Genomic DNA, 24,043 nt, shown 5'->3' with positions numbered 1-24,043 from the left:
ATAGACCAGCCAGAGCTCGATGTTAGAGGTGGTCCTGCACCATTGCAACTCGAAGAGCTGGAACTATTCTGGCAGATTAGACTTAATGCATATGATCTACCAGGTATAAATGAGACCTGTAGTTTGAGCAGTGTGTTAAAGCTTAAAAGTCTAAAAAGATGAATTTAGGAAAATATATTAATACAGAATGTCAGAATATTCTAATTAATTATTATTCATTTTATATACATCTGGTTTTAACATGAATTAGATATAAACATATTTTAGATAGGAGAAGCTGTAAAGTGAATTGTTGATATATGTTTGATTTATTTATATTGAATGTTCACACTGAAATCTACTCTAGTATGGTTTTACTTATAAATAAGAAATGTTCTATATACAAAAAAGACACATATCGATATATGTTATTTAGTATATATAAATAATATATATAGATATATAGTTTTTCTTATATCTACTATTTTTTATATCAACTATTACCATAACTATTAGTATTATTGGAATTTCCCTTTATTCTTAGATTTATTACTACCACTATTTGGTTGTGAATGCTGTTTAGTATTTTTGCATAAGTATTTTACTATTGTCAGTGGATGGCTCTGTAATTAGAGAAGTTGGTTGCCTCTGTAAGTTAATTGATTAATCAACTAATTAACCCAGAGCAAAATGTATATATACTCACAATGTGATTACTTTTGTTGTCTGAAGAAGTTTGCTGACAGAGCAAACGAAAAGCGCTTAATCTTATTAAATCTTTTTGGCTTTTACTGGTCTCCATTGGTTTTGCTGCTATCCGACTTGTTTACTAGTTTAGTTTTGTGTTTATATTTTTCTGAGAAATGGACGCCGAATAAGAAACAACTCAACACTGAACCCTGTGGCACACGACTGGTAGACTTTTTGCTTTTAGAAGTGGAACCTGTGACTGTAACCACATGGGTTTGGTCAGAAATCAGTCAGCTATCATCATATAACATAAGGATTCATATTTGTATTTATATTTATATTTATAAGTCTGTCAATAATGCCTGCAGGGAGAATAGTGTCAAAGGCCTCAGTCAGGTCCAGATATGTTTTATGCATGGCATAACTGCTATCCTCTTGTTACTGGTTATTAGGTAAGTACTAGGCTAGCTGTCCTTGCGAGCCACCTTAAGCTTAGCCAATTTCCCCTTTTGGTGCATGACTTAACTTATCCCATTGGGTGTTAGATTGGCCTTACCCATCCCATCCCATGGTTTATTATAATATATTATCCCTAGTGAGAATAATTTGGATTATACTACTGATAATTTGAGGGGGAACCATGCATGGGATAAAGCATTTAGAAGGATTTGTCTGTGTCCATTAGTAGAACAGTAGGCAGTCCTGGGATTTAATTTTCTGTTTCCCATCCATAGATCCAAATTGCACTTGAATATAGACAGGGATGAGCTTTGTTTTATGTGGATGGAGAGTCTATTCCAGAGTAGTGGTATCCCCTGCAATATAAACTTGTCCCTCCTAACCATTCTGTTGATTTTTCCGGAAGAGTTTAAGATCCCTAGACAGAGCATTTCTGATGTCATTTGTCTTGCTGATGTGCAGTAAATGCATTATTGGGTCAGAGAATGCCCTATATTCCTGAAAAAGGTCACTCCTTAATCTATGTAGGATACAGAATATAGTGACATATTGTTTAGGCCTTATATCCCTTTAGTAAGGTATCTAGACACATGCATGTCAAAAGTAACTTCAGTTACTTCAAATTAACTTTAGTTTGGTGATTTTTTTCAAAGAAATTAATGAGTTTGAAGAGGCAGGACCTTCTTTTGACAAAGCTGGATTAATGATGGTCCAAGGGATAAGAATTTTTTTCAGATTAATAAGGTCCGAGATAATATGTATCATAGCTTTACATATGAGGCGACTGAAACTAATAGGTCTACAGTTACTAGGGTCTGTGGTTGGGCCACCCTTATGTAATTGCAATATAATGGCTGTTTTCCTGGCTTTGTGAATGTAAACAGTGCAGAGGTTTAGATTAAGAGGTTAAATTGGGGATTCCGATAGGCCATATTTAATACTGATACTCAGGCAAACTGATATATCTGGGCCCATGGATGTGTTCTTAGCTTCTGAGATGGCTGAGAGGACTTGTTCCATCATAATTATAGAGTGGCTGAAACTTTGGAATCTGTGAAATAGCTATAATGGTGGGTGGAGTAAAATCTGCACCAAATTTGTCAGCTGTATGTTAAGTATTTCCTTTGAGTCAGTGTGGGCAGTATTATTGTGGACCAGCTCCAAACATTGTTGGATGTTAGTTCTCAACTTACTGACATAGTTAAATAAAGAATTGTAGTTATGTTTGGTTTTAGTGGCTATTTTAAGTTCATATTCAGCATTGAGCTTCCTAATGAGTTTCTTCAACTCTTTACAAGTTAACTTCAATGTGCTCTTAAGGTAGGTAGAATGAGACCTCTTACAAACATTATGTAGTTTCTTCCTCTTGTTATAAAACTTATTTGGAATTACTCCATATAATCGAATATTCCTAAATCTCAGATATGTTTAACATTATCAGAAGTGATCGAAACTCATTTGATCACTTCTGCCAGTGTTAAGTCTATACAAAATTATACACAATGGGGATTGGAGCATTTGTCCTTTCTCTACTTTAGAGTAATCTCGGAGTTGGTATACATAATTAGAGGGGTGTGTCTGTGTCTGCGTGTGTGTGTGTGTGTGTGTGTGTGTGTGTGTGTGTGTGTGTGTGTGTGTGTGTGTGTGTGTGTGTGTGTGTGTGTGTGGGGGCCAGTGTTTTGCTTTTCATTGTTTTAGCTTTCAATCTTCCGGGATCGATTGTTAACCATTTGAGATTTGTATACTTTAATGTCTAGAAGTACATCCAGTTTATTTACTTGGATATTTTACCAGAGGAGTTTGTTTTTAAATTTTGCATTATATTTGCTGCAGATAGGGACTGCCTTATCAAACAACTATTTAAGCGAGAGAACATCGTGGCTTTAGCAGTGGGATCCATAAGAGCAATATTATTGTGGGATTTATTTCGATCATCAAGTAAACAAAGAAGGTTATTTTTTTAGAAGTCCCTAAACACAGAAATATTTGCAGGGGAAGCACAACAGTTTTAAAGGAAAAGGTCAGTGATTTACATTTTGATTTAAAAAGGGAAGAGGATGCATATGGAGGTGTACAAGCAATGGCCATATTGGTGCAGACTAGATAAAAAATATTGGGGCTCCTAGTAGGTTAATAATTTGTTTAGGGGAGTTAACATTTATAATGCCAAGGAAGTATCGGGCATCCTTACAATTGGCAATGTAGATCACTCACTACTTAACTCCATCAGGAGAAACGTCTTTGGTTAAATTGGAGTTTAGTACGTTTTTAAAATAGCCATCATACTCAGAAGAGGACACAGAGGGTGTTCTATAGATAACAATGCAGTAGGGTGGTCTAATGGTTAAGGTGTTTGCCTTACAAGCACAAGATGCAGGGTTTGAGTCTCACAAGGGATGATTGGCTAGGCTTAAAATGGCTCGCAAGGGCAGTTAGCCTAGTACTAATCTATGAACCTATGAACCTATTAATCCTGTTTAGGGTGATTTGGACTTCTTGGAGTTCAAATCTGGTGTCCTGAGGATGCTTCACAAATACTGATAATTCTCCATAACGTCTGAAAGCATGACAGGTACTAAAACTAGGGAGAGAGGGTTGGGAGGGTGGCTTAATGGCTAAGGTGTTTGCCTTACAAACACAAGGTGCAGCGTTTGAGTCTCACAAGGGATAATTTGCTAGGCTTAAAATGACTCACAAGGGCAGTTAGCTTAGTACTAACCTATGAACTATGAACCTATGAACTTTCACTGCTTTGAAACCATGCCTTTGCAACAACACATATATGAATATGTTCAAGTTGAAGAAGAACTTCAAGTTCCGGCATTTTTGTTAAGACTCCTGACACTGAGTAGAGCCACATTAATGTGTTTTAGATAAGAGCCAAGTCATGCTCCCTACAAATATTAAAAATGTATTAGTCCCTTAGATTTTGTGGGGGTACATAAACCTGGGCATGACTCGATGAGCATTTAGCTTCCTCTTTCCAATAGAGACTTATCTCTGGGATAAATTTATGTTTCCCCATCCACTGATCCAAGTTTTGTTTGAATAATGCAGGGAAGAACTTTGCTTCACATGGATGAAAAGCCTGTTCCAGAGAGGTGCAGCCTCTGAGACACATACCTGTCCCTTCAGCATGTCCTGTTTATGTTGCAGGTGAATTGTCCCTTTAGCATGTCCTATTTATGTTGCAGGTGAGGTGTAGGTCCCTGGATTGTGTGTTTCTGATGCTATTTCTTTTGTGGATGTACAAAAAGTCCATTAAGGCTGAATCAGAGTATGCTTTGTAAACCAGACATACGTCATCTCTCATCAGCCTGTATGAGACCAAGTATAAGAACAAGGCTTATGTATTCTTTTCTGTGAGGAACTTCTATGGATGCACCAGTTGTTGCATATGCATGGTCTGGTACATACAAAAAGGGCCATTGTACTCAGTGATTGGTAGAGTCTAGTTCACATGATCGACTTTTTGAAATGTAAACCTTCATAAGGTTGAGACCATATGATCGCCATTTATACTGAGATTGCAGTACAGTGAGGATCAGGGAATTTGCCCATTTTCCCACTGAAGTGCAATCTCGGAGTTGGACGTCTTGCCCCCTGCAAAAAGTATTGTTTATGCAGTTAGCTTGTGTTTTGACTTTTTAAAACATCGACATTTTAAAAAGTCGATCATGTGAACTAGATCCATTATTGGTATTAAACGGCAGAGTACAAAGGGACGATAACATCTTTGCACCTGGACTCCATACTCTTGTTTATAAGTTGTGCAACACAGAATGATTATCTTACTACTGTAGACACATGATTGTCAAAGGCCAAGCTGCCTGTTTACATGTGTTCCTAAATCACAAATGGACACTGGGTTTAACCTTAGGGGCATATTATTCTTGTAGTAATTTGCAGGGGGGAGTCTGTCTTTCTGAATGATAATGTTATGCTCTTCTTAACATTGACATTGGGTCCATGACTCTGGCACCAGTTATTAGTCTGCGTCAGGCCTTATTTGTGGGTACATGTGTCTTTGGAGGATTCAATCACTGCATCTAATTTGCATTTGTCTACAAACTTGGTCAGCCAGAGGCTTTTGATGTTAGCGTTGACTTCAGAGAAGTAGATGTAAAACAGGATATGCAAATATATATGATGTATTTTGTTTATTTGAGTTGCAGCTACATCGAGCTGCAACTTGCCTATACAAAACCAACAAGAACCCAACAAAACTCCTGATTGCACAAATAAGAAGCGAGTGCGTCCTGGGTCCAGCAAGGGGAGAAACTCTATTAGCTCTCTTCTCAGATGAAGTTCAACGAACTATGACTGAATTAACTGCAGAATTCCATATAAATGCATACAGTGGTCCCTATCAGAAGGATGAAAGCTCACAAGAGTGAACGTCAAAAGACCGAACCGGGAAGGCTGAAAAGCAAAGACCTTGATTTTGCAAGATTCTGGCACAGTGGGGACGGGGTTTTGCTCCTTTCAAAAATGCAGATGTTGTGTTTTTTTTTTTTTGACCTTCCTGGTTTTCAGTATTCCCAGTTCAGTCTTTTGGCATAAGGTATTGTGAGCTTTCTTGATTCTGATAGGGACCCATACACACACACACACACACACACACACACACACACACACACACACACACACACACACACACACACACACACACACACAATGTAATCATCATCGGGAAACCTAGTTCTGTAGGCTGGCCCCATTTCCATGCATTTCTTTTGCTGCCCTTTTAGTGTGCATTTCTCCTGAAACAGAAGTCACAGTCATTGTACCAGAACCAAAACACGAGAGAAACAGAAGTCACAGTCATTGTACCAGAACCAAAACACGAGAGAAACAGAAGTCACAGTCATTGTACCAGAGCCAAAACACGAGAGAAACAGAAGTCACAGTCATTGTACCAGAACCAAAACATGAGAGAAACAGAAGTCACAGTCATTGTACCAGAGCCAAAACACGAGAGAAACAGAAGTCGCAGTCATTGTACCAGAGCCAAAACACGAGAGAAACAGAAGTCACAGTCATTGTACCAGAGCCAAAACACGCACACAAGGGAGGATGTGCAAACCTGAGTTCATGCAACTAGAGCAGAGAAAAGAACACCAAACAACGACTTTCTCTGTAGTTACTGATTAGTTATGATAGGAAGAAAAAGAAGCGAAAATGAGTGGGAAGGATGATGGTGTGTTTGCAGTGAAGAACTGTTAAGGCTGAAAATCATTTCACCTTCTTTGAACATAGTTCTGTCATATGACCCATGATTCATTATGAGAAGATTTTGTAGATCAGATACGCTTCCCATTTTAATTTGTCAAAGTCATCATTTCCAACAGTCTAGTGCTCTTGTTTGGTGTTTATGCTTATTTTACTGTACGGGATTTTGTCTGTATGTATTTCATATATTACAATTTATGCGATACTTTGTGAGAATACATCATGTTTTCTTTTTTTGTATATACAGTGCTTGGAAATCTTGAGAAAATTATATAATTTATTAATCATTTATTAGCATTTATTTACTGGGATAATCTGACTGGGCACAAGTCCCCTTTTCTGAGGAGGCCCCGGGAGAAAAGCTCCACACAAAACTACATATATATTAAGTTTACAAAAGGTGACTGTAAGAAAAAAACAAAGAGACTTATAAGATTAATAAAACGATGCAAACAACTGTCAGTTGATAGTTAGAAGACAAAAAGTATATGATGTTCTAATGAGCTCTAACTACTAAACCAAAACAAAAAAGAAATAAAATACCTTGAACATGGCTTATTACAGATATGTATAAATTATATAAGAATTAGTCAGTCCCTCATTCATATATGTAAATCAACACACCAGATAAGACTGTAACCATTCAGCAGTGTTTACTCTACAGCTGGAAACTAGATGGACATGAATAGTGGTCACTTCTTAAGATTGTACTAGTCAGAAAATAAGAAAGACTAAGCAGTCAAGATATGCAGCAAGAACCTGCTCGCTGAGAGACTTCATGCAAGTGTTTGCACAATGTAGCAAACTTCTCTGTCCAGCTCCAACCAGGTTATCTCTGAAACTAGCATTATTTTGTGAGATCTGTTTTATTTAGTATACTAAAACACCTTAATTCCTGTAGTTTTGTCAGATTTTTGGATTTTTGCAGCTTACAATCCAAGAAGGAGTTGGGGATCAGTCTTCTGACATGTCTCTTAAATCAAACAAGAGCTCCTTAACTCTGAATGCACTTAACGACCAGAACATGCAACGACAAGAAGGGAGATGAAAGCTCCCAGCAAGAAAACTGTTCATTAGAATGAACACACTGGGGCTGTTAAAAAAAATCTCTAGCTTCTCCTAGCATCTTTTCATGATGGAGGGCCAGCATAGGTTGTTTATAGTCTAGTTACAGATTTTATCTATTAGCCTAACCTAATGGATATACTTGAAAAGGAAACACACCAGGCTGGGATTTCCCACAAGAATGTCCTAGACAATCTGTTAGTCTCAGAGAGACGATCCAGAAAAAAGCTGACATTGTAACCTTCAATGTGCCCATACAGAGATAGGGCTAAGGCACTTGCTGATGCGGTCATAGGGAAGCCCAAGTTGCAGAGTGATCGTAAATAGTGAAGACTGCAAAACAAGGTTAGTTATGATACTGACTCATAGATTTACAGAGTCATAGATTGTTAGATTGCTACTAAGGTAACGACCCGGCAGGACTTTCTAAGCCTAGCCAAGTTTTCCCAAAAGAATAATGGTGTCCTGTATCCAAGAAGGACATTGTGGGCTAGGCATTTATAAGCTACCTCTGTCCATAAGGGACAAGGGTCCCAGGTCCAGTGTAAATTTCCTATTCCCCATCCACTAGTCTAGATTGCACTTAAATAGGGTAATAGACAATCTCAGCTTCACATGGTCACATGGATGGGACGGCATATTGTTATATGACTTAACATAAAAAGCATTCCTCAAAGAAACCCTTTTTCCTCACAAATGAGAAGTCTATCTTCTTTCTTTTATTAATACCTACTAGTCTGTTACTAACAATTTAGAAGTAAGACAAATAGGATATGAGGTATGAGGTATGGCTGACATATCTGTAGCCTGCAGTAGTCCTGGGTTTGATTCCCACAGCCTCAGTTTACTTATACCATGACACCTTGTTCTAGTCATTTAACTGGACGGTGCTCCCAGGCTGAGCTTGCTCTGCCCTATTTAACAAACACATTTTTTAATTATATTGTTATGAGTATTTCTTGCTGTGTTATGTTGTTTCTCATCTGTATACTGCTTGCACTTGTTGTACGTGGATTTTGGTCTAGGTTATGGTTGAAATGTGTCTTAAGACCTTACCCAGTTAATAGACATAGTTCTGTTTGTGCATTATGATTCCCTTGGCTGTATATTTATCACCTTATTTTTATGTTAAAAAATATGAAACTTTAATACCTAATCTTTGTAATCAAAATATAATCGTTTTGGGTTAAAAAGAGTAATACTTTTACTGTGGGGATGCTGAATGATATAACCACAACAATGTATAAACCTTACAGACAAAGATAAAATCTACAGAATAAAAATATACTTTTTCAGAAGCAATGCTGTTACTCATAGGTGTGTCATTCTTTCTGTGTTACATGTTTTATATAAGCCAAAGTCTGCAGAGCTGAAATTGTATTGTTACCTTAATAGTAAACTACTTGGGTAATAATTTAATTTCTCCCACATTTAGCTATATAACTATTTAGCAACATTACAACACAGCAGGGAGGTGACGGAAGGTAGAAATTAGGGGAAATTACCCACCACTTAAAGCTTTTAAAATTTCCATTAAGCAATAAATTTGAGTAATCGTACAACACTAATTAAGTACACACACACATAACTGCACTCTGCCATATGTATGTCATTATTCTAAAAACTGTAAGCTTTGTATAAGCTGTATGTGGGATCCCCACAGCTGGGTGTATTTGAGGCAGCTGTTACTAGGGATTTATTAGATAGCTATAAAAATGTCCTGTATTTTGTCAAAGTGTTATACTGAAGAAATTACTATTAATTAAACACAAGACTGCATGTTCTATGAAGAAAAAGGCAAACTGGAAGCAAATGGCCCATTATGGGAAAAATTTCCTTTAACATCCAGATATAAATCAAGTCAGTTTTCAGACTAATTATTTTAAGAGAAATGCAAACGATATACATCAAAGAATTATATATATATATATATATATATATTATATATACACACACACACACACACACACACACACACACACATATATATATATATATATATATATATATATATATATATATTCACAAATATTTGGGGCATAGGCAATATATTTGCAGACCCACTGTAAATAAACTCCTGTCAAATATTTAAGTAGGCCACTGCATTACTCCAAGAATTAACATTTTTGACAGTCTACAAAATCGTAATTGTCCTTGTGGGTGCATTTAGTTTATTTTGTTTTGAATGGTTGTCATGAAAGTTTAAGGTAGTAACAGAAAGCACGTGATTTTTTTTTCCTTAGAATTCTAGAGCTATTTCCATTAACAAGAGGGTTAATTGGAGAATCCTATTTGGTTCCATGTAGGCAATTAGCTCACAGAAGTTCTGCTTGTTATACATTATAAGGCTCCAATCGTATGGCTGGAGCATTTTAATGTAAGCAAAACAACAACTTTTGGTTTCCTTGGCTATGCCTGCAATATATGTTACTGTGCACTTGGGTGATACCCCAGGGATCAAAATGTTAGCATGTTTGAGTAGTTTCTTTGCAGTTATACACTGGCTAATAATAGTAGACAGTATTGAAAATATATTCTAAAGAAGCCAAATAACATCCCCCAATGATCTTTGACAGGCTTCCTACCACAACTGTAAGGCACCTAATTTTGAATTTTACAAGTACAAACGAGCTTGTCAATGAATGTCTTAATCATGGAATTCAATGCAGCACCATTAAAACACCACTGTAGGGGAGCCACGTCCTGCGCCCCCTCAATGTGTATGGTGGTGTGTGGGCTGTGCCAGCACATAGTGTTGTTACTTATTTTATATATACTAATTCCAACACTGATGTGCAGCGGATTAAGGAAAGCACTTTGAGTTACTGCTACCTCAGAATTTATTCTCAATATTAGCATTTTCAGTCTCACTGTTACGGGGGTTACAACTGCCTCCCCTTAAAACTTCACCAAAAAAAAACAGACTGTAGAAGTCAGAAAGCATGAGAACATTTATTGATTTGTATGTTTTAATAAACTTTTGCACACTTTCTGACTTCTACAGTCCAGTTCTTTTGGTGGATTTTGCTTTTGATCTACTGCTGACTGTGTTTACACACTTCCTTTCTTTTTTGACTGCTCCCCTTAAAACTTCAACAGGACCCCATACTGGGTTACTGCATTGCTGTGGTATAAATTTTGAAGGATAACTTTTAATCAGGGGTTGGATATTATTAGCAGAGATACAGGGGGGACTGTGTTGGCACTCCTGAGGTTACTTAAGTTGGCGTCTTTGTTAATATTCAGTATATGGACCGTTTGTGGAGATTTGTGAAGAACTGTTTGAACAATGTGAATTTCTGCTTAAATGGCAAAGAGCTTAGTGAATGATATCTCATTGTGGTATCAAGACCCATTTCCAACTTCAGTTTATGTTACCACCTGCCCCTCTTTATGAAGGACAGTCTCTATTTGGGCAGTTGTTTTCTACAAGTAAACATGAAAAATTGCAGATATCCCGAGATTTTAGGACAAAACAATTTCCAAGTTACCTGTTATAACAGCATAAAACAATTAATTTGTATCTGAAACATTTTAGCACTATCTTATAGAACAGAAGCAACTCAGATTCTTCAAGTCACAAAAATGAAGTCCAGTCCTTTATGTTTTTTTCCTGCAAAAAAAAAAAATCATGTTTTTGAACAAAACGTACTAAGTTTGGTATTTAAAAAGGTCGTGGTCGTACTTCAGTTGTGCTCTTTTTCTTTCTCTGGACTTTATGAAAGTTTCTTCTTCTTGTCTTGTCCAGTTGTGCAGCATGTTGGGTAAGATCTACCACTACAGGTAAACGTGTTGATAGTGCGTTATGTTCTATCAGCTCTTTATTTATTAGCTGTTATCAGCATTTTGGCTACTTTGCTATTAGGAAAAGGATGCTTTAATTAGAAGGCAGTAATGAAATACTTGCTGTGACATTACATTTTGTCATCTTTATTGACTGTATTGAATACTTGTTGTGACATTATATTTTGCCATTTTTATTATCTGCAACTTTTTCATTTTTGTTACTTATAGAAGTTCTTTCAAGGATAGTACTGTGAGCAGTTCTGACTTGCCAAGTCTTTGCTATTTCATATTGCTGTGCCTTTTCCTTATTGAGAGTTTGATGGATCTTACATAATTGCTGCCTTCAAATTCTGTTTGTTCAGTGTCTTGTTGTTGTTGTGAAGAACTTTGGTTAAAAGCAGTACAATTAACTTGAACTTGAAAAGGAGGATGATGACAGTTCTACAGATAAATTATCAGACTCTAAGAAACTGTCCTGGTTTAACACTAAACATGGCTTAAGACTTCCTAAATGCCAAATGGACAACAGTCAGGCTTTTTTTATCTCTTACCAGTAGGTGGCAGTGGTGTTAGCTGAATTGTTTCTAATGCGAACAGAGTGGTTTGGTACACAAGGCAAGTTGTTTTCTTAAATCACTTGAAATTTGCCTTGTTCTGGGAACCACTGCAGGATGGAGTGGAAAATGTTTTGCAAAAGGCTGCTAGCAATAAAATAAGTCACACTGTGCAACATTTTAAAAACTGTGAAGCCTGCAGGTGTCATGAACATTTTGAAAGTCTGTCTCAGGAACTGTAGAAAGCTCCAATTAAAACTGTCACACAACTGGCACATTTATCTTTCTAGGAAAGAGAGGATGACTTAACTATATGCCGAAAATTAATAAACAGATAAATGATGCATTAAAGCTACTGAACTGTCAGGCATAAAAAGGAAGAGTAGCTCAGCAAAGCTAGCCTGTTTCTTTTCCCAGAGGAGCCATTAGTAAATGCTATTTCTTAAAGAAGAGTTTTAGAGCAAAGCCTTCTTCCAATCTTCACTAAATTTCAGAGAAAATGCAACTTAAATAAACACTCTCAGCTTAAACTCTTTCTACTGCATGTGTGATAATGGATCATATTTTATTTATTCCCAAAGAAGTGAAACTGATTTTAAGACAAAAAACAAAACAAAAAAATAAAACAGTATTTAATAACTCCCGCATCACAAGCAAGCAACACTACTGTCATCATGGACATAGGAAACATCTGAATCACTATTTTGGTAGGGAAGACTGATTTGAGAAATTGCTTAGCCTGTTCATCACAGGTTGATTTTTTCCTCGTTTATACTGACAGTAGTCTGAAGTGGTTGTTACCTTATATCAAATTTCTCGGGAATGCAGACTGGATTGTAGTAGCTGTGAAAGAGAAGATTTTATAGATTTCTTAAAACAAGCTTTTTCCTTTACTTGAAACTCTGCATACATTGTAGTGGTCTATCTATGGAAATGCAAATAAAGACTTAAAAACGAAATCCCAATGTCTTTTAAAGTGAAAACAAGAAAGACATTGAAATGAGAGTAGTTCACCTGAGAACTACAATAATTCAAGGGGGTATAAAATGTTGCACAGTTGGAAAGCAGCCTTCTGGGAAAACAATGTCTCCGGTCCCAGACTAGATTTTATCAGTGCTATGCTGCCACCTGCTGTTACTTCTTTGAAATACATCTGATTTCTTCAGTGCATTTCCAGTTTTGTATAATATTGCCCATTGGGGTTGTCTTTCTGATAAGAAATTAAAAATAAAGCCTCATCACTCTGCATTCCTCTCAACTTCTTTGATCAAGAATTCTGGACAAAGTCAAAATAATGTCGGGGGGGGGCAAAGCAAAAATCAGGGATACATTTTAAATATTGCTCCTATAACTTTAGAAAGTTGCTGAAATAACAGGTTTTGCATTAGCATGCAGCTTCTGAAGGATATGAAGTCTGAAACTCAAATGTTTGTCATTATTTAGTGAGTTTAATTCTCAATGATTTGTCAGAACAAAACACAAATTTTATGAGGAATAGACCAAAGATACAAGGTAAATTTTGCACAGTTGAGAGCTATGTCTCCCCGAATTGGTAGTATCTCAGCTGCAAGGTGAAGCTCCAGAGACATTTGTATGTTGAAACGTACAGGAATTACCTACGTTACCTGACCAAATCTTTCCCTGTCACTGGAAATATAACTCTGAGAGGTGACCAAAAAACTTCCAGATCTGATCACTGCTCTCACCTATTTAACAAACATACATATATGAATGTATTTGTTAATGCACCTAGATGCATTATTTGAATGAGACATAATGTATACTGGCTAAACGCTCATCCTTTGTTATAAATTCAGTTTGCATTTTTGTTATGATTGGGTTTGCTGTCTTTGCCTTCTTGGTTAGGATTATGTCTGAAAAGGGGCTATAGACTAGTTCACTTACCTGGTTAACAAATGTAATTAATTAATAAATCAAAGCTTAATACCAAGAAACTTATGTGTTGCACCTGTGATGTATTAATCCAGTCCATACTGAAGAAACAAAGCCTTAGTGGGATATTTTAGAAGACAGAGTGATTTATTGGTTCTTAGCTCTTTTGGAGCAGAAGACAGTTTAATAAAGCTGTTACAGGTCTATGAAATGCAGTGCTGAATCTTATGACCTAGAGGGTTGTGTCTTTCGGCTTTTCCCGGTAGGGGTCACAACAGCAGATCACCAGTCCACAGACTGATTGGCAGTGGGGTTTCTACAGTGTTGCATTGAAAGCTGGGTGCCCAACCTTTACAGAAGGTACACACACACACACACACACCCCTGCTGCATGTCATTAACACTGATTCAACTGCAGGCAGGACATGCAGACTCCAGACAGAAGGTGCTCCAGCTGAGAAATGACCAGAGAACCTCTTGGTATGAGGCCACAACAGTAACCGCTACACCACTGCAACCAACCATTCTAGAGGCTTGCGAAAGAAAGGAAAACGCAAATGCAAATTGTGCTGCTCCTGTAGATGAGAACTGCTGAACTGAACTGATTGCAATGGGGATTATAAGTCAGTGAGGTAATATCACCATTGATGGCCCTGACATCTTGGCAAATGTAACAGACCCCAAAAAGGCCTATTTTGCTGACATTTTAAGTATGTTAATCATTATGCAAGGAAAATAAGAAACTGTACTGAAAAATGTAAAACTCTCTATGAAAACATTTTGCAAGGAAACAGAACAGGTTTTGTCACCAGAGGATGTTCTTTACTTCTAACACTTCTGTAGTATGTCAGAGTTTAAAGCTTTAGAATTACTGTTTTGTCCTAACTTCCTTATATAATGAATATTTGGTGGTCTGTAGTGCTCCTGAAGTAGATAAATAGCTATAGCATTTCTAGTTTTCATTTATTTACAGTGTTTGTCTTTTAAAAACTCAAGAAAGCATGACACATGCCAGCTGCATCAGCTGTAATGATCACTAAGAAATTTTAAATCACTTTTCATTTAAATATATATTTTTATTTCCTAGCATAAGAGGCTATATTTCTAATACTGTTGTATATACTAATTTCCATATTTAATTTTTTTTTTTTAATTTTTATTATATCACTGGTTTCTCCTCATGCTTTATTGCATCCTGTGTATCCAATTGTCAAATTATATTTAAATATGACATGCTGGAGGGACAGATTAATAACCCAGAGGCTCCCTTCACTCTGGAATAAAATCCCAGTCCAGGTTAGGCAGAGTCCCTCATTGACTCTCTTCAAGAGGAATCTTGATGAGTGGATGGGAGATCGTAGGTTTACCCCGGGTATCACTTCTGTGTCACTGTTAGACAGAGGCACAGTATACTAACCTTGAAAAAGGGCATAGCAAAATAAATTTAAAATGGGTGGCGAAAGCCAAACACATTCTGGCTAGGCTTATAAATGCCCTAGGGCAGATAGCCTAGTATGAACCTATGAACCTATGAACCTATATGCTTTTTTTTAATTACATGTATACTACTTTTTTATTTAATGTTATCTAACTCTCTGGAGCTTTTCTGCCCGGGCCTCCCGCGAAAATGGGTATTTATTATGCAGTCTGACTTTCAAGGAAATCAAATGTCAATAAATAAATATTATTGTTGTTGAAAATATCACACGTTAAAGTTGTTCATAATAATAAAGACTATAATAATCACATAAAAACATTAAATGTGAATGACTCCGGTTTTGTTTCTCTTGTGTGTTTTACTTCACTTAAGTATTATGAGCGTTGTACTTTTATTATCCACCAATGGTCCTCTAAGACCAATTTCTTTACCTTCTGTTCTAAAATTCTAAGTGTATAAAACTGTATCTGAGATTTACATGGATACCCACATCTGTACCTGCTTATTTGCCTTTAGGGTAGTTGTTGCTTTTGTCTATAACATTTATATAAAGCATAACAGCTCAACAAATACCTTCTCTGACCTTTGTGCTGTGCTTCAGCAAGATGTTGCAATTCAGAATTGACCAGAATTAGATTGAAGGTTGACAGGTACGCTAAATAATAAGGTAGCTTAGCAAAGCTGCTCCTTGGTGATCGAGTATCTACCCCAGCGGTATGATGAATTGTGGGTATACAGCTTAGAACATCATTGTTAATACTGCTTGGTGGATATGATGCAAATGTTTTATTGTAATTATTGGCATGAGAGTAACTGCTCATATTTGTGGTAGTTAAACATGGAAGCTACAACAACGTATTGCATTGCTGAAAAGTCTGCTATATGTACACAATGCTGGCACAGTATGCTGAGTATTTTGGCATGTGGCACTGAGACCCAGCTACATTTGGTTTATGACAGAATCAGACAACAAATCTATCTACTGTACCTTTTTACTCCCCTGCACACCTTCTTCCATACTCTTTTTTCCACCAGGCTCATAACACCTTGAATGCTTATGTGGATTTCTTCTCTACCACCCATTCTAATAGTCCATTACATGGGTCCACAACCCTCTCAGTGAAAAAGTACTTTTGCATACCCTGGAAGTACTAAGCCCCTAAAATCTACCTGCAGCCATTCCTCCCATTCTATGTTCTTTGTCCCCACTTGTTTAGTCTTAGGTAAGAAGAGCTTTAGATCCTCTGTCATCTGGTCATATACCTTTCCCTCATACCTCTCAACCTCTTATAGTAAGAAATCTGGACAAAGCCATAAATAATGGCGGGACAAAGGGCCAAAAATAGGGACAATTTTTAAATACTCATATTATAAACTTAGAAAATTGATGGAATAACAGGTTTTACATTAACTTGGATTTTCTGAAGGGAATGAAGATTGAAACTCAAATATCTATCATTATTTTCTGACTTCAACTCTCAATAATTTGACAGTTATTTGCCACAAAAAAACTAAATTTTATGAGTAACATACCAAAAATATGAGGTGAAAACTGGACATAGGTAGGTACTAGGCTATCAGCCCTAGGGCCCATACAAGCCTAGCCAAAAAATGTACCCTGGCTTTCGCCACCCAAGAAAATTATTTTCCTGTGCCCCTGTAAATAAACTGCCTCTCCAAGGCTCGAACCCAGGACCCTGCACTCCATACACAACGTGATTTACCACTGATCTATGCCAAATATATATTCTGTAAAAATCTGGACAGTTGAGAGGCATGCTTCCCCTCCATCACATGAATCTTTCTAGAAGATCTAACTTTGCTTGGGATTCCTCCTTCTAGCAACCTGATGTCCTTTTGTTCTTATGGCTTCCAAATTTGCAGGCAGTATTCAAGGTGTGAGTTGTCTAATAGCCTGTAGAGGGCAGCATTGCCTTTTTGCTTCTCTGTTCCCCTGAGGATACATCTTGGCATTCAGTTTGCTGCTAACACTGCTTTTTTAATTTGTTAGTGGTTGTCTAGTCGAGGTGTGATCAACAACCCTGATCTTTGCTCTACTGTTCTACCCTACAATTTAATATCACTAAATTCCATTTGTGAAATAAGACAGTGTGTGTGTGTGTGTGTGTGTGTGTCATACTTGTCACCTGCATCCTATCATTAGCTACAGCTCTACATCTTGTTAATAAGTATAAGGTTTTATGAAATGGCCACTGTCTCCAAAATGTTCATGTAATCTGTTGTTAATTTTTTCTAAAGCCCTTGTGTAGTTGTACTCCTCATTTCTTTAAGTAATGACTTACAGTACCTGGATGACATCTACTAAAATAATTATTTCTGCTTTTTTGGCAACCAAATTTGCCTCCTTTCTTCCTATGTTATTTACCGAGGCTATCGTTGAATTCTGTTCCCACATATATTCCATTAACAATTTGTTTCTTTCACTTCTTTCATTCCAAGCACCACCCTTGTGAATCCACTCGCCACTTATTTAGTGACAGTTGCCTCATTCTTATAACGTAAAGGTCACAGTCACACATTACCCTAACATTCAGATATGCCCTACACAGTCCTGTTTTTCACTTTAATTGTAACATCATCCTGTCTAGATCTAATGCTTTGTTTGATTATCACTATGATTAGTGCTGTGTTTATTCTTAAACCGTAATACAGTATTGAGGAATGCAAGTCGTTACTGATGCAAATCCTAATATCTTTCTCATTCGTGACAAATCGAAGATCGGTACCCTCTGTCTGCTACTTACCGACATGTTACTGCTTTTCCAATATGCACCACCTTGTTTAACAGCACATATGTTTCACTGTGACTCAGAATTATTTATAACAAGCAAAGAATGAAATTCAGATTAAGGTTGTTTACTGAGCATGTACTCATTTTGTACATTTATAACTGTGGTGGTGGAGCTGCAGTAGCGTTGTCGCCTCACAGTAAGATGTTGTCCTGTTCGATTCTCAGCTAGAGCGTCTTCTGTGTGGAGACATGCGTGAATGGGCGTACCTTCGTTGAAGGTTGTGCATCAGGGCCGGCAACTTGGCATGTAAAAATCTACTGCCAATCATTAGCGGACCGGAGTTCCGCTGTAGCGACCCCTAACCAGGAAAAGCTGAAAGACAACAACAACTTTCATATTAATTTGGATATAATATTATCAAGTAAAACTAAATTTTATTGATTTTAATATGCTTGTTAATGAATTTGTAACTTACCCATGCTTTATTAAAAGCTTAAATTACTGAATGCATGTTCTATCTACTTGTGAAGTGTGTGTAGAGATAACTTTTGAAGACAAGTGAGTATCTATGGTGAGGTAAAGGGGCATACCACCCTAGGTGCAAAGTGTTAGGGGTCACAATCAGTAGATCCCAGCTGGTCTTCAGCGCATCCTGGCATTTACAAGTAAATGATGGGAGTGCATTTGCAATGAGTACTGAGGCAATGTAGTACTCTATGTGTGGCATAAAATGTGCCTTATGTCCGAGGATGTTTTTTTAACTCATTTGCCCCTAAACTTAAAGTTGGGGGGTGGACTTGTTCAGGGTATGGCACCAGGTGCAACAATAGCTAGCTACACCTCTGCTTGAAAATATGAATAATCCAAAACCCAAAAGGTGCTGCTGCTGAGTCTTACAAAATTTAAGAAAATACAATGCTTTCTTATTTTCCTTAAAGTAATCCATGTTCGCTTCTCCAGTGATTTTCTTCATATCAGTCATGGTTACCTTGGTTACCATTGCAATAAATAATACTATGGTGGTATAGCTTTGCTGACTAGAAGAGCAGAGATGTACATAAAAAGAATAACTGAATATAATTCTGCACACATAATGTACAAATGATAAAGTGACACATACAAAACGACAAATACTTCAAGTTTTCTGTAATAAGGCATACGTTACTACGGTTTTGTAAGGAAAATGTAGGTGCACATTTTCTTCAGTACCAATATTTCCATTTGAATTTTTAAAACTGGGTCAGTTTTCTACCTTTACTAAACTATTTAACAAACTAAGGCACAATGCATGTACTTTTTTAGACAAGGTATGCACACCTTACATCTCTTTGCTCTCCTTTCTTCACTCACTTCCTTACTTCTAGCAATTTCTCTCCCCCTGGCTTTCTCTCTAAATATGCCATTAGCCTGCTTTTCTCTCACTTTGTATTGAAATTCCTCTTTGTATTATACTAACTTAACTTTAATTTCTCTATAAACTGGCAAATATTTTTCTACCTATTAAATCATTGTCATATAACCTGTACCTATTCTTAACCAATGTGTTCATACTATATCTAATTTGGTATAATTATTTAAACTGTATTTATTTTTTTGTATTATTTTTAAAGACTGTAAAATTGTTATTCTTACAATATTTTGTAATACTTTGGAACTTTTCTCCCTGGGCCTCTTCTGAAAATGGGCTCCTACCCAGTCGGACTTTTACAGTAATCAAATGTCAATAAATAAATAGATAAATAAACATGGGGAAATGAATTTAATGATAAATCCAATAATGCTATACCAGCTGACTCAAAACTATGAAAATGGCATGAGTGTCATGAGATTTGAGAAAAGGACCAGAAAATGGTCCTACAGCTCAGCAGTAAATTATAATTTGGTGCAGCATAAAATGATGATGTCTTACTTACCAGGAGGTTCTCTGGTTTGATGTCTCTGTGAACAATGTTTAGACTGTGTAAGTATTTAATAGCGCTGGTCAGATTGTATAACATTCCACTGGCGTCCCGTTCTGTGTACTTGTTGGTAGATGTTATAGCATCAAAAAGGTCACCTCCCTGAAAAAAAAAAAAAAAAAACTTCATAAACTTGGTCAACATTTATTACATATGTTCCACTGCTGACTTGAAAATCTGATGAAAAACTGTCAAGGTTTAAAACATCAGAGATGTCATTTACACACACACACACACACACACACACACACACACACACACACACACACACACACACACACACACACACACACACACACACACACACACACACACACACACACACACACACACACACACACACACAAACACACACACACACACACACACACACACACACACACACACACACACACACACACACACACACACACACATAGATACACTTGTGTGTGTGTGCACACACACACACACACACACACACACACACACACACACACACACACACACACACACACACACACACACATACACCACAGACAACCAACAAGCATCTTGACCATGGAGTAAGTGTATCATAAATCAAAGAGGTGTCTGTAATAAATAAACGGGGCAACACGAAACACCTCTGTACCCAGACAAGGAAACTGAACAGCAAGAGATACCTCTACAGTCAAAAGAGGAACCTGTTCAGCATTAGATACCTCTCTGCCCAAATAAGGAACCTGTTCAGCATGTGGCACCTCTGCACCCAGATAAGGATCCTCTTCAGCATGAGACACCTTTTCACTCAGATGAGGAACCTGCCGAGATGGGAAAACTGGTGAGACACCTCTTGACCCATCTCTGCCCAGATGGGAAACCTGTTTCTCTTAGCAGATTATACCAAGTAAGCAAAAACTACCTGATGATATCATTCCCACTGGGAGGTCTGGCAGGAGAACAGGATGCAAGTAAGGATCTAGCTATCATCCCAGATAAGGAGGGCTTCCTCGGCTGGTACTGGGACAGTCTGCTGCAGTGCAAGGGATTTCAGAGGCCAAATCAACACCTTTCCCACCTACCAGCATGAGCTCTGAGCTTTCTGTTCTGAATTTTGAGATAAGGTGAGGAATCAGAGGGAATGTTGAAATGGTGTACAGGCTTCGACCATGGAAGCCAGACTGCATTAACCATTAACTCCCCTTGTCTTTCTGAGCCAAGCAGAAAAAGGAAAAGAAAGCATTTTAGTGTGCAGTGACAAGGTCGACTTTGCAGGTTCCTTGCTGCTGTAAGTCCTTGAGTACAATGGAGTTTCTTATCCTTACTGCAAGGAGGTGGTTGAAGCTTTAGCTAAAGGAGTTCGGTAGTGAGTTCACATCCCTAGGATATGAGTCACTGTCAGTTATGCCTCAGTCTATGGTGTCCTGCCCGACCTGCATAATTGCTGTGCAGAGGGATGTCAGAGTGGGTTGCCATACTTTTCATATATTATACCACAGCTTGGTTGTTTGGTGACGGCAGAAGTACTGGTCTCAGTTCATTTTCAGGTCTGTAATGATGAAAAGAATTGCTTGCAGTCCTATCTGATTTATGTGAAGTCCCTGCTTTTGGGAATCTGCAGACCCTAACAAGAGAGCAGCACAGGAGAACCCCCACCCCCAATTTGCTAGTGAACTGGGCATTGTCAGAAGCTGTAACGTGTTCTGCTGTGGAAAGGAAGGCCCACATTTACATTAGCTGGAATCATCCAACACTCTAGAACAGGAGGATATGGAGAGTGATGCCTACAGAAGGTATGTGAGGGTGTTACCGCTTTATACATACTGACAGCACATAAATGGTTGCAACTCTCACATCCTCAGATATGTGAATAGTCACATGACAACTGTGACTGCCATAAGACCAGAGAAACTCAGGGTTGCCCAAGAGTAGACCCTCCACTGTTTACCAATCCAAATTGCCAAAGCTATGACCTCCTACATTCCTTCATAAATATGAATCAAGGACACTAATCAGTGTCCAAATGAAAATCTTTGGAATGGGAGAACAGATGACTCTCAGTTAAAGAGATTTCCAGGGCAGGTAACCAAAGAAGCATCCAAGCCAATGCTCACACCAGTGAATCCTCATGGTTGAGTAATCCAAGTGGTTGAACACAAAACTTTTCTTTTCCTGAAAGACATCTTCCACCACAGAGAAGAGATCAACTAGTAAGGCATATCAGAATGAACCAAAGAAATCTTTACTGTGGGATCTTTACACAGTCATGTACTAAAGAGATTTCATCATGGCCAGAAAGATCATCCAGGCACATTGGGCAAGCAACATCATCCAAGCACATTGGGCCAGCAACGTCATCCTGGCACATTGGGCCAGCAACGTAATTCAGGCACATTGGGCCAGCAACATCATCCAGGTACATTGGGCCAGCAACGTCATCCAGGCACATTGGGCCAGCAACATCATCCTGGCACATTGGGCCAGCAATGTCATCCAGGCCCAACGGCCAGCAACATCACCCAGGCACATTGGGCCAGCAAGATCATCCAGGCACACTGGGCCAGCAATGTCATCCAAACACATTGGGCCAGCAACTTCATCCAGGCACATTTGGCCAGCAACATCTTCCAGGCACATCGGACCAGCAACATCATCCAAGCACACTGGGCCAGCAATGTCATCCAGGCACATTGGGCCAGCAATGTCATCCTGGCAGATTGGGCCAGCAATGTTATCCAGGCCCAATGGCCAGCAACATCATCCTGGCACATTGGGCCAGCAATGTCATCCAGGCACATTGGGCCAGCAACGTCATCCAGGCACATTGGGCCAGCAACATCATCCAGGCACATTGGGCCAGCAACGTCATCCAGGCACATTGGGCCAACAACGTCATCCTGGCCCAATGGCCAACAACATCATCCAGGCCCATTGGGCCAGCGTCATCCTGGCACATTGAACCAGCAACGTCATCCAGGCCCAACGGCCAGCAACATCAACCAGGCACATTGGGCCAGCAATGTCATCCAGGCACATTGGGCCAGCAACGTCATCCAGGCACATTGGGCCAGCAACGTCATCCAGGCACATTGGGCCAGCAACATCATCCAGGCACATTGGGCCAGCAACGTCATCCAGGCACATTGCTGCAACAGAGGAACAACTGCTGAACAGGCATCATTAGAAATCTGACATACATATCTGAAAAGGGTGAGGCCCTGAATGGAATGGAAGTCATTTGTCCTTTTTACAACAAAGGAATATGGGAGAAAACACTCTCCAAATGAGTTACAGGTTATAAAACAACTCTGAGGAGATGAGACTTGGCCAGTCCCAAGAGGTCTATGGTGACCAACTCATTACTAATGTTTACTGGAGAGGACCCCATAATTTTAACATTTGGGTTTCTATTATCAGGATTAGGACCCATCAGTCCATGATGATTGTTCTTCAAGCTGGGACACACTTTAAGAATGGAGAATCGCTACAATCATTCCTCTGCCTACGGGAGGATCTTCCACATACCCAGTCAATTAAAGACCCATACATCTGACCAGCCTCATATGCAAAGCCTTGGAAAGACTTCTCATGGACCTAATCAGTAAGGATAAAGGGAACCTTCATTCACTGGGCCTGTCTCAGTTTAGACACATTAAAGGCAGGGTATGCTTATTTAACCTAGTGTTCTTCTTTGAAAAGGTCACTAAAGCAATGAATGAAGTTAAAACAGTATATACCACATACCTCAATCTGGCCAAAGCTTTTGACACAAACCTTCACTCAGGCATGGTAGAAAAGCTAAATAAACTGGGAATAAACCCCTACATCACCCGCTGGATTGCCAACTGGCTCACAGAAAGGATGTAGCTATCTCCAGTCACCAGTAGACTCTCAGGACTATGTGAGGCTTGGTAGTGGTACCAAACTATGCTCATTAAAGGGTGTGCTCCTATACCACAAGCTCCACCAGATGTCAAAAAAACACTTGCACATCTAAGGTCTGAATCATCCCCCTAGGACAAAAGGTGTGGGAGGATGTGGGGAAGTCCCATCTACCCTTGACACAGAATGTCTTAGCCTTTATTTGTTTGCCAAGAGGCTTCTTGTGGGCTGGGTAGTAACAGTCATTCAACAAATCCTCAGAAGTGGGACAGACTGTCATGCTGATATTCCGGATGGTGGTTGCTAGAGATTTACCTCCCACTTTACTTTAACTGTTTTCTGATGAAAAGTGTAAGATCAATACTCTTGTTAGCTGAGGTGTAGCTACTAATG

General features: G+C 38.4%; 1 protein-coding gene across 5 annotated transcripts in view; it reads right to left on the bottom strand.

Annotated features, from left to right (window-relative positions):
- The window catches only part of DCLK1 (doublecortin like kinase 1), a 2,564,464-nt gene that overhangs the window by 241,493 nt on the left and 2,298,928 nt on the right, over nucleotides 1–24,043 (bottom strand). For all 5 annotated transcript variants that reach the window (XM_044073374.1, XM_044073373.1, XM_044073375.1 and 2 more), the window contains exon 11: nucleotides 19,763–19,909. In XM_044073374.1, coding sequence (XP_043929309.1) covers nucleotides 19,763–19,909 — 147 coding nt within the window. The remainder of the gene's footprint in view (nucleotides 1–19,762; nucleotides 19,910–24,043) is intronic.

The sequence above is a fragment of the Protopterus annectens genome, chromosome 5.part1 (genome assembly GCF_019279795.1).
Source record: "Protopterus annectens isolate FY-2018-M chromosome 5.part1, PAN1.0, whole genome shotgun sequence".
NCBI lineage: Eukaryota > Metazoa > Chordata > Ceratodontiformes > Protopteridae > Protopterus > Protopterus annectens.
This window is presented reverse-complemented; position numbering and strand designations above follow the sequence as displayed.